Source organism: Diceros bicornis, chromosome 6 (assembly GCF_020826845.1).
Source record: "Diceros bicornis minor isolate mBicDic1 chromosome 6, mDicBic1.mat.cur, whole genome shotgun sequence".
Classification (NCBI taxonomy): Eukaryota; Metazoa; Chordata; class Mammalia; order Perissodactyla; family Rhinocerotidae; genus Diceros; species Diceros bicornis.
The window spans coordinates 26,256,878-26,269,231 of NC_080745.1; the positions used below are offsets into that span (position 1 = coordinate 26,256,878).

Genomic DNA, 12,354 nt, shown 5'->3' on the forward strand with positions numbered 1-12,354 from the left:
CCCATGCAGGCAAACATACACGTATATATTTTTTTCCTCTTTATTTATTCAGAACAGTGGCATACGTACACAGTGTTCTGCACTTTGATTTTTTCACTTAATATATTTTGGGGATCACGGAAACATAAAAACTTTTTTTAAGGAAGACTTGCTTGGTCCTCAGGTGAGCTGGACCCAGAAAGAATGGGCTCAGGTATTCAGTATGGAGATGCTGCCTTGAGACAGCTGCGGTCACCACGTCGCGCACAGGCCCCGAGTGCTCAGGAGTGTGGTTGTTAGAAGCAGCACGGGAGTACACAGGTAGGTGCTCACGTCACAGCATCTCTGCTGTCCCTTTGACCTTGTACTGTGTTCACTACCCAGGGTTCCATGCATGCTTAACTGTAGAGATTCTTATTGCTTTTTGTAGCTACATTATGAAAAGGAGAGGTGATTGCATAATTAAAAGTTAGATATTCTCAATAACAGTGGAATACATATTCTTTTCAAACTCACATAGAACATTCATTAACATAAACCACATTCTGGGCTGTAAAACACACCTTAACAAATTTAAAAGAACAGAAATCATACAGTGTCTGCTCTCAGACCACAATGGAACTAAACTAGAAATCAATAACAGAAAGAAAACTGGAAAATCCGAAGTATATGGAGATTAAACAACACACTTCTAAATAACACACGGGTCAAAGAAGAAATCTCAAGAGAAATTTAAAAATATTTTGAACTAAATGAAAACAAAACACAGCTTCTCAGAATTTGGGGGATACAGTGAAAGCAGTGCTTAGAGGGAAATTTATAGCATTGAATACATATGTTAGAAAAGAAGAGAGATCTAAAATCAGTCATCTAAGTGTCCACCATAGGAAACTAGAAAAAGAAGAGCAAATTAAATCCAAAGTAGGCAGAAGAAAAGAAATGATAAGAATTAGAGCAGAAATCAATTAAATTAAAACCAGGAAATCAATAGAGAAAAATCAGTGAAATCAAAGCTGGTTCTGTGAAATGATCAATAAAATTGATAAGCCTCTAGCCAGGCCAACTAAGATAAAAACAGGACACAAATTGCTAATATCAGAAATGAAAGAGTGGACATCACTATAGATCCCATGCATATTAAAAGGATAATAAAGGAACACTATGAACAACTCTGTGCCCACAGATTTGATAACCTAGATGAAATAGACCAATTCCTTGAAAGACACAATTTGCCAAAACTCACACAAGAAGAAATAGACAATCTGAATAGGCCTATATCTGTTAATGAAATTGAACCAATAATTAATAATCTTCCAAAACAGAAAGCACTAGGCCCATATGGGTTTACTGGTGAATTCTACCAAATATTTAAGGAACAAATTATACCAATTCTCTACAATCTCTTTCACAGGACAGAAGCAGACAGAATACTTCCTAATTCATTCTATGAGTCCAGCATTACCCTAATTCCAAAACCAGACAAAGACATTATAAGAAAAGAAAACTACAGACCACTATGTCATGAATATAGATGCAAAAATCATCAACAAAATATTAGCAAATCAAATCCAACAATGTATATAAAGAATTATATACCACTTCCAAATGGGATTTACCCCATGTATGTAAGGCTGATTCAACATTCAAAAATCAATTAATGTAATCCATCACATCAACAGGCTAAAGAAGAAAAATCCCATGATCATATCAACAGATGCAGAAAAAACATTTGACAAAAATAGAACACCCATTCGTGATAAAAACTCTCAGTAAACTAGAAATAGAATTTCTCAAGAATTTTCTCAACTTGATAAAGAATATCTACAAAAAACCTACTGCTAACGTCAGACTTAATGGTGAGAAACTTGTAGCTTTACTATTAATAATCTGGTACAAAGCAAGGATGTCCCCTCTCACCACTCCTTTTCAACATCATAATGGAAGTTCTAGTTAATGCAATAAGAAAAGGAAATAAAAAGTATACAGATGAGAAGGAAGAAATAACTGGCTTTGTTCACAGATGACATGATTATTTATATAGACCATCCAAAAGAATCCACAAACTTTTATATAAGCTATTATATAACAAAGTTGCAAGATACAAGGTTAATATACAACAGTCACTTTTCTATATACCAGCAATGAACAGGTGCAATTTGAAATTAAAAACAGGGGCGGGCCCAGTGGCATGGTGGTTGGGTGTGCACGCTCTGCTTCGGTGGCCCAAGGGTTCTCAGGTTCGGATCCCGGGAGCGCACCAACGCACCGCTTGTCAAGCCATGCTGTGGCGGCATCCCATATAAAGTAGAGGTAGATGGGCACAGGTGTTAGCCCAGAGCCAGTCTTCCTCGGCAAAAGGAGAAGGATTGGCATTGGATGTTAGCTCAGGGCTGATCTTTCTCACAAAAAAAATAAATAAATAAAAACACAATACTATTTACATTAGCATCCAAAGAAAGGAAATACTTTGGTATAATTCTGACAAAATATGTACAATATCTATATGAGGAAAACCAAGCTGATTATAAAGTTTATTTGAAGTAGCAAAAGACCCAGAATAGCCAACACAATATTGAAGGAAAAGAACAAAGTTGGAGGACTGTCACTACCATACATCAAGACACAATAAAACTACAGTAGTTAAGACAGTGTGGTATGTGAAAGAATAGACAAATAGATCAATGGAACAGGAAAGCCCAGAAATACACCCTCATAAATATAGTCAACTCATCTTTGACAAAGGAGCAAAGGCAATACAATGAAGCAAAGATAGTCTTTTCAACAAATGGTGCTAGAACAACTGGGCATCCACATGCAAAAAAAAAAAAAAAGAATCTAGACATAGACCTTAACACCCTTCACAAAAATTAACTCAAAATGGATCATAGACCTAAATGTAAAACATAAAACTATAAAACTCCTATAAGATAATATAGAAGAAAACCTAGAGACCTTGGGTATGATGATGACTTTAAATACAACACCAAAGACACAATCCATGAAATAAATAATTGATAAGCTGGACTCCATTACAATTAAAAACTTCAGCTCTGTGAAAGGCAACATCAAGAGAATGAGAAGACAAGCCACAGATTGGGAGAAAATATTTCCAAAAGACATATCTAATAAAGGACTTTTATCCAAAATATACAGAGAACTCTTAAAACTCAAGAATAAGAGAACAACCCAATTTAAAAATGGGCCAAAGACCTTAACAGACACCTCATCAAAAAAGATACACAGGTGGCAATCAGCGTGTAAAAGGTGCTTCACATCATATGTCATCAGGGAAATGCAAATTAAAATAAGATACCATTACAACAAACCTACTAAAATGGCCAAAATCCAAGACACTGACAGCACCAAATGCTAGCAAGGATGTGGAGCAATAGGAAGTCTCATTCATTGCTGGTGGGAATGCAAAATGGTACAGCCACGTTGGAAGACAGTTTGGCAGTTTCTTCCAAAACTAAACATCCTCTTACTATATGTCATCCAGCAGTCTCACTCCTTGGTAGGAGTTGAAAACTTATGTCCACACAAAAACCTGCACATGGATGTTTACAGTAGCTTTATTCATAATTGCCAAAACTTGGAAAAAACCAAGATGTCCTTCAGCAATTGGATAAATAAACTGTCATACATCCAGACAATAGAATATTATTCAGCGCTAAAAAGAAATAAGCTATTAAGCCATAAAAAGACATGAAGGAACCTTCACTGCATATTACTAAATGAAAGAAGCCAATCTGAAGAGGCTACATAACTGTATGATTCCAACAATATGACATTCTGGAATGGAGACAACAAAAAGATCAGTGGGTCGGGGATGGAGGGATGAATAGGTGGAGCACAGAGGATTTCTAGGGCAGTGAAAATACTCTGTATAATACCATACTGATGGATACATGTCATTATATATTTGTCCAAACCCATACGATGTACAACACCAAGAGTAAACTGTAATGTAAACAATGGACTTTGGGTGATTATGACGCATCACTGTAGGTACAATTGTAACAAAAGTACCACTCTGGTGGAGGATGTTGATAATGGAGGAAGCTATATGCATGTGTGAGGGCTGGGGGTATATGGAAAATCTATGTACTTTCCCTCCAATTTTGCTGTGAACCTGAAACCGAGCTAAAAAAAATAAAGCCTTAATAAGAAGAAAATCCTAAAGCAACCACTAAAATAACATGACAAAGAGTTTGGACCGATAAGCCAACATAGGAATTAAAATGGAATAAACATGTAATTAATCTAAAAATCCAAAAGAAGGCAGAAAAAGGGGCATAAAGAACAGACGGGCCAGGGCCAACCCCATGGCTTAGCGGTTAAGTGCGCGCGCTCCGCTGCTGGCGGCCTGGGTTCGGATCCCGGGCGCGCACCGACGCACCACTTCTCCGGCCATGCTGAGGCCACGTCCCACATATAGCAACTAGAAAGATGTGCAGCTATGACATACAACTATCTACTGGGGCTTTGGGGGGAAAAATAAATAAATAAAATCTTAAAAAAAAAAAAAAGAACAGATGGGACAAATAGAAATCAAATAGCAAAATGGTAGATTAAACCCAATTTACCAGTTAAAAAAAGTTAGCTGTTCTGCTTGAATTTAAACTCTGTGGGAAATCCTCATGCTCTTGCTTAGAAAGAAAAGGAAGGGCTGTATTTGATGGGAGTGAGTAACATAGAGATTCTTCTGCCTTTATGTCAATGAGGAGACTTTTTTTGGGTTAATTGAAGTCTAAATGAATGTGCCTGTTGCTAAAACAGAAGGCTCATTTATAAAATTTGCAAGTGGGGATTTTAACTTTTTAAAGCTTCCTCTCTTTCTCATTTACCACAGCAGACTTTTTATGTATAGTCAACATTATCTAATAGGTGTAGGTAAGTTGGAAGTATTCACTAATTCCCTTTGAGACTTTAAGCTATTTGTTTGTACATTTATAATTATGTATATTTCTAAATTGTTTTTACTATTTTTTAGGTGTTCATACAGTGGTATTTGGGACACAATTGTCGGAGCTTGAAGAAGTTTTTTACCACCATCTTTTTCTACTTTACACAGAAGTAGATCTTTGTGCGAAAAAAACTTGGGGTGTTATGCAAGCTAGTAGATGTGGCACAGCAAACCGTATAATAAATCTAATTCAGTGGACACCACCGTTAGATGTATACATGTATGTGAAAGTTTTCTCCCCCTATCTCCCCTTTCATCTTTGGTTAAATCCTGACTATGTACCGTACGTGCTCCAGCCCAGTACGTCTCCACAGCATGGTATCTGATGTATGATATGATAGAATGTTGCACTAAATGCAGTCTAATATTTTATTTTTTTTAATCGTATGAACTAAAATCTGTTAATTGTGAGATGTGCTTTGATCATCGTGTCGGTTATATTGCACAGTTGGTTATATGTATGACCTGACATTCAAAGGCTCTGGCATTGATGGCCAGTGCAGTGCTTATTTAATTCCCTTTACCACAGTCCACAAGGTGTTTCCTTGATCCACACTTGAAATACTAGATCAGTAGTTACTCACATACCAAAATAAAATGAAAAGTGGAGGTTTTCTATGAACTTTACACTGTCCACCTCTCTGTTGATTCTAAAGCATCTTCATCCAGATCAATTGCAGAAGTGTAGCCTGAGTACCTGCTCTGTTTTAGGCACCATGATCAGCACTATGGATTCCAGTACCTTTAACCGAACTTACTAGGCAACTGATTCTACTCTCAGCTGTTGGTAAATGCGATGGACTGTGTAACGTGGGGCTGCTCATCAGTTCCCAATTTGCTGATCTATGTGGTCTCCCTGCTAGAAAACACATTGTTTGCCACTGTGCTTTTTCTGGGATTCAGTATTATAGCATCACTGCCTCTTTTTTAATTCTTTTATTGTTTTGTGTTCATTTTAAGGAAACCCACTAAATCAAGTTACTATTAAAGGGATACCACTCATTAAGAAATTTCTGTATAGCTTTTGCTGAATACTTAAATGCCTTACTACAGTTATCAAGTTGACATGTTTTTAATTCACATAAGGTATATTGAAGTATAATATATATTGTATTACAAAGACTTGTTCTAATATTTTAAAATGTCAAAGCAAAAAATATATAGAACTTTTCTTTAAAGTTGAAATGCAATATTATTTAAGGCTGAAAGGTTAAAATTCTTCACCTTATATGTGTTCTTCCACGGTTACTTGTTAGCTGCAGACTGGTAAATTTCATTACCTTTAAGTTCGAAGCTGCCTACTGCTTTTGTTGCTGTTTTATTTTAATCAACAGAGCACAGCAGCACTGTAAACTCTGGGAAGTGACTTGGATAAAAATATCAGAATGTATCTGTTTTAGATATTTTAATTTTGCCTTTTTTTATGCCTTGAATATTTTATTTTGAAAAGTCAGAATATGAAGCAAATTCTCAGACTGAGCTACTTCTTGGACCTCGCTGGAAGAATTTTTCATTCATTGTCTCATCTATGATAGTTCTGCAAGCTGCTCATTTTTCAACAGCTTTTTGCATGGGATAGAAGCATGTCCGTTCTAACACATTGGTTTATTCAAAAGCAAGAGTTTTTTAAATAAGATAAATGTTAAGTTGGTTTATAAATGAGCCTGTTAATTAAACCACAGGTACTGCATATCATTCCACATCCTTTGACCAATAAAAGTTGCTGGAGAACCATGCTGGTTCTTAAAGGCTTTTAGGAAAAATGAAGAGGGGAGATAATTAGGTAATGGTCAGTATAGTGTTTTCCAACACCACCACCCACTTCTCTGATTCTCTAGATGCCAGCGGGGTGTCCTACAATTCATTTCTAACACTATCTACCTGGAGATAGCATCAGATCCCACAGGTTAAGGGCTTAGTCTGCCCCCTTCTCCCCACCCCCCCCACCCCACCCCCCAACACACACACACTTAAGATGCCAATTGCAAGTCTAGGTTGTTACCTGTGCTTCTGACCAACCGGCTATAACTCTGAGCTTCCCCTGACTCCCTCCTTGGGTTCAATTAATTTGCTAGAGTGGCTCATAGAACTAAGAGAAACAATTTACTTACCAGATTACTGGTTTATTACCAAGGATAATAAAGGATATAAATGAACAGCCAGATGAAAAGATACATACGGCCAGGTCTGGAAGGGCCCTGAGTGCCAGAGCCTCTGTCCCCGTGGAGTTTGGGGTGCACCAGCCTCCCAGCACAAATATGTGCTTTGTTCACCAACCCGGAAGCTCATCAAATCTCCATGTTCAAAGTTTTTATAGAGCTTAATCTCCAGCCCCCCTCCCCCATCCTGAGGCTCTCTAGGGGCCACACCCTAAGCTCATTAGCATAAACTGTGTGCTCAAAAGGGGCTCTTATGGATACCAAAGACACTCCTATCAGTCAGGAAGTTTCCAGAGTTTTAGGAGCTCTGTGCCGGGAACCAGGGACAGAGACTCAATCTATCTCTTATTAGACCACAGTCAGTCTAGTAACAAATGTTATGTATACATTTCCCACAACTTAAGTTTTCAGAACACTCTTAATTTACATTTCTAGAAAAGTATTTTTTCAGTCTTCCTAGAAAAAGATTCTAAACTCCGTTTAGACTTGAGATTGTAATTTATTCTTTCACAGTCCAGCATTTAAGTGAAAATGAGAACATCACAATTTGGGAATGTGTAACGGTTTTATTGAAAACATATAACTGTGACTTATGGAAGAGTTTTTGAAATCTTTAAGAACATTAATTCCTAACAGATCAATAATATTATTCAGAGTGAAGAATCTGATGCTAAAATTAGAAACTTAAATGATTTGCAATTCATACTGTGACACAGTAGATGGGTCTTCATTTTCTGTCAAATTTGTCTTTTTTTTCTTTTTTTTTGGAGGGGAGAATTAGAGGGACTTGAAAACACCTGTAAATTTTTAATAATTTTTTATGCCGGTTATAAAGTGAGTCTCTTTACTAATCAATCACCTGTTCATATCCATACAGTCTGGGTTTGTTTCAGTTGTTGCTTTGTTACTTCCCAATTGTATTAACTTCTTTAAGGAGTTGTTTTGAGAATTTTAGAGGAATTTATCTGAAAACACTTGACTTACCAGTTTCAAGAAGACAAGTGACAAAGTTGTCGGCCATCACCCTCTAAGGTTAGAAAATACTGCTTTCTGCTAGAAAATAATGTAATCAGGGAATCTTTGTTTTTTCTTTTAAAATAGCATTTATGTTCTTTTCAATTTTTTATTATGGAGATTTTCAAACATACAAAAGTATGGAAAAAATAGCATCGTGAACCACTGTATCAGCCAGATTCAACAATTGTGGACATTTTGCAAATGCTGTTTTATCTACGTTCACCCCATTTTCTTTATGCTGGAGTATTTGGAAACATCCAAGACATTGTCATTTCATGCAAATTGTTTAGTATGCCTCTCTGACAAGGATCTGTATTTTTTTAATTTTATATAATCACCGTACCACTGGGAACTTCTTAAAAGATACTGTTACAAAGCCAAGAATGGTTATGTTTTTTCTTACCTTGCAATTATATAAAGTTGGTTTTCTGGCATGTATTGAAAAAGCAAAATGCACGTCTTTTATACAGTATTATGAGAGGTGATTTCCCAGCATGTGGCTAGTTATACCAGAAGTGCTGTCCCCTGGCCCAGGGGACAGTTGTACCTTCAGCAGGGACACCAGGGCAGCCACCTGCTACCTACAGCCAGTGCCGCTTCAGTGTGGTTGGTGCCCTTGCTGTGCTGGTCATTCCATGTTTTCAGTATGGCCCTGGCCAGTGTAACAACATAGGGTGCACTTAATTTAAATCATCTCAACCTGTCCATATCCAATCATGAAGAACGTATTTAACTTTGACGCACGCGTCTCTGGAACTTTTGCTAACCAAGTGTGAGGTGGCTTGAGCCACATCATGAATTTGCAGTCATCTCAGCCTGCTCGTTCCTGCTGGAGGACAGTGTCCTTAAACTTCTGTGGGGACTGAATGAAAAACAGATAAGCCTGTGCTCTGACAGCTCCTTTCTCTAACTTCTTGATGTAATGTGTAAATTTCATTTTGAAGAAAACTAGAGTTAAAACAAACTTGCTAAATTTCTGAAATTTTACATTTCAAAATATCATGGAAATAATTATGATCACTAAATATTTAAGGGCCAACTATGTATGAAAAGAAATGCTAATTTCTGCGTGTTTGGTGGGGAGCCCTCAAATCATTTTACATTGAATAGGAAATTTGGTGATATAAGTCAGGGTAATTACCACATCATTCTCTTTTCCAGAAGAGTCATCATAATGGTTTCTGTGGTCATAAATGTACGTCACATGCCCTGGTACTGTTCCCATTTCCTGGGGAAATGGTGCTCCTATAGGACACTCATGCGGTTCTCTGAATGCCCCTTGCTTTCTCATCGCCCTTGTGCCTTTGCTGTTTCCTTCACCTGTAATGCACCCCGCTGGCTCTCCAGTTCTGTCAGGCTGCAGCCCTATTGTCCTATAGGGTGCAATAGAGAACTTCTCTGCTGGGAGCCTTCTCTAACCCCTTCCCACCCCTGGATATATGCAGACACAGTCTGCTCTTATCATTTGCTGTCCTAACCTTTCTTTTGGTCTTGATCACATTGATCAATACATTGTCCTTATTTGTCTTCTTTGCTGGGCTAAGACCTCCCTAGGACAGGGCAGGCTTCTGTGTGCCCAATGCCTGGCACACAGGAGGGACTCCAGTGCTTATGGAAAGGACAGATGATCAGAGTCTATTGTGTGCCTAAGTCTTTCTAAAATACCTGGATATCTAAAATACCTGGATAATATACCCAGCCTGTCTGTCCACTGCAGGATTCCTTTCTGCAAAATCCCTAACAGGTGGTCATATGATCCTGCTAAATTCCTTCCTTTCTAGGAGGGAGTTTCTTAACTCCTGGAGCCCTTTTTCAGGTGACATCACCAAGATGGCAAAGTAGAAGACCCCAGCCCCCATCGCCCTACAAAGATCAACAATTAGACAGCTGTCGACAAACAAAAACAGCTCTGGGAGGGCTCAGAAGTCCACCTAAGAAATGTCAGCAGCCCAGTGGAACAAAAAACCTGACAATAATCAGAAAAGGGAAAGAAAACAGCTTATTTTGCTGCATCATCCCATCCCCCAGGCCAGCACCGCTCAGCACCAAGAGGAAATTTCCAGCTAGAAAGAGTTCCCCTCGCCAGGAAAGGGGAGAGCGGGGCAAGCGGCCTTTCAGGGCACCACAACGAAGGACCCACTTCACTTTCACCCCACCTAGAGACCAGCAAAGCTGAGATGTATAGAGATGGCTAGGAACAAGGAAGAAGAGCAGGGGCTCCCAATATCAGCCACACAGTGGGAGCAACTACAGTTCCCAGTGACCTGCTCTGCAGAGGACCCCAGCAGCTTTGACCACTGAAGAAATCAATGACCAGCACAGCCGCTGCAGACCCTCTGCAGATTTCACCAGTTTTTGCCTCACAGGGTATTCCCATTCTCAGGCACCAGCTGTCTGAGTCCCTCTCTGTTCCTCCCAGCCCCTTGCAGAGCCCAGGATCTGCACTGGCAGCCTGCCCAGACCTCTGCAGCTACACAGGTGCGAGATGCCAGCCTCGATACCCCCCACGGCTGACCCCCACTGCCACATGCGCATTTGTGGCTAGCACCTCGAGCTAAACACTTGGGGACTGCCAGCCTGACTCTCATTTCCAGCCAATCCTGCAGCCATGGAAGTGCACACTGACAGCCTAGGCCCCCATGGCTGCTTGTGGGCTCAGATTTGGCCCTATCTCCAGTCACTGGCCTGCACCACTGGGCTGACTTGCAGCTAGCCACCCCCGGCTGTGCACCTTCATGTCCCCAGCCCTCTCGCCATCATCAGCCTCCACTGTCATGCGTGCATTCGTGGGGAGACTGCAGCCGTGGGAGAGCACACCGACAGCCAGGGCCCCCACAGCTGCTGTGGGCCTGCAGTTGGCCCAGGCCTTTGATGCTGGCCCTGGACCCCACCGCTACACGTGTCTGCAGCCAGCCCCTGCCACTACACAGGCACCTGCAGCTGGCCTCCACAGCCAAGTATGTGCATACCATCGGCTCTGGCCACCACTACTGCCTGCCCTGGTCCCTAGCCACTGGACCTGGAGGTGCCACTGAGGACCCTAACAACCCTTGCATCTGCTGTGGACTGATGAAACATCATGATACCCCCAGTCCTGGAGCCGCCACATGCCCTTGCACTTGGCACCCTGCATTATTAGTCCTGGGGTCACAGCAGTCTCCAGCATGCCCCCACCCACAAGTGAAGGCCTTTCCTTACCAAAGTGTGTCCATAAAGTCTGGAAGTGGTGACTGCTTCTTCCAGTGCACAGACGCACGAGACGATGGGGATCATAAAGAAGCAGGAAAACATGACATCAGCAGAGGAAGATAGTAAACTTCCAGTAACTCCAAAGAAATGGAGATACAAGAATTGCCCAATAAAAAGTTCAAAATAATTGTTCTAAAGATGCTCAGAGATCTATAAGAGAACACAAATAAGCAATTTAACAAAATCAGGAAAACAATACAAGAACAAAATGAAAAGCTCAACAAAGAGAAAATATAAAAAAGGACTAAACAAATTTTGAAACTGGAAAACACAATTGCTTAACTGAAGAATTTGATAGAGAGCTTCAATAGCAGACTGGATTGAGCAGAAGAAAGAATCAGTGAGCTTGAAAACAGATCATTTGAAATTATCCAGTCAGAGAAGAAAAAAGAAAAAAGAAATAAAAGGAATGATGAAAGCCTACAGGATTTAATAGGCTACCATTGAGACAATCTATGCATCATTGGAGTCCCAGAGAGAGAAGAGAGGAAAAAGCTTATAGAAAGAAAGAATGGCTGAGAACTTTCCAAACATGGGAAGACATTTGGACATCCAAGTTCATGAAGCTAATGGGTCATCCCAAAATTTCAATCCAAAACTATCTGCTCCATGACACATTATAATTAAACTGACTAAAGTCATATCCCCTAGAGCAGCCTGCTCCCTTTTTGCATGTTGATTTCAATACATAGTTACCAGTTATCTTATTTTATGTTCTAGGGTTAAGAGCTTTAATGTTTAGGCTGCAGGTTTCATTGTTTGGATTAGTATTTCTTGGGGTTCTGTCTGTGCACTCTTAGTTGGTACCTCATGGTACAGCCTGTGGGCAAGCAGGTATCCGGACCGCCGTGTTCTCCGTCTTCACTGTTCTGTCACTTTAAGAACAGAGCTCTAGGCTTGAGGGCTGTGAGAAGCGACACAGGATATAATTGTTGTTAAACCTTTGCTCTCAGGCCTAGGTGTGCTCAGCTGTCCAAGTATTGT

At 39.9% G+C, this 12,354-nt stretch overlaps 1 protein-coding gene across 2 annotated transcripts in view; it reads left to right on the forward strand.

Moving 5' to 3' along the window:
- The window catches only part of RAB4A (RAB4A, member RAS oncogene family), a 42,833-nt gene extending 36,775 nt beyond the window's left edge, over positions 1–6,058 (forward strand). For both annotated transcript variants that reach the window (XM_058543061.1, XM_058543062.1), the window contains 2 exons: positions 164–300; positions 4,973–6,058. In XM_058543061.1, the coding sequence (XP_058399044.1) occupies positions 164–279 (116 nt within the window). In that variant the 3' untranslated portion in view covers positions 280–300; positions 4,973–6,058. The remainder of the gene's footprint in view (positions 1–163; positions 301–4,972) is intronic.
- Positions 6,059–12,354: the final 6,296 nt, after the last annotated feature.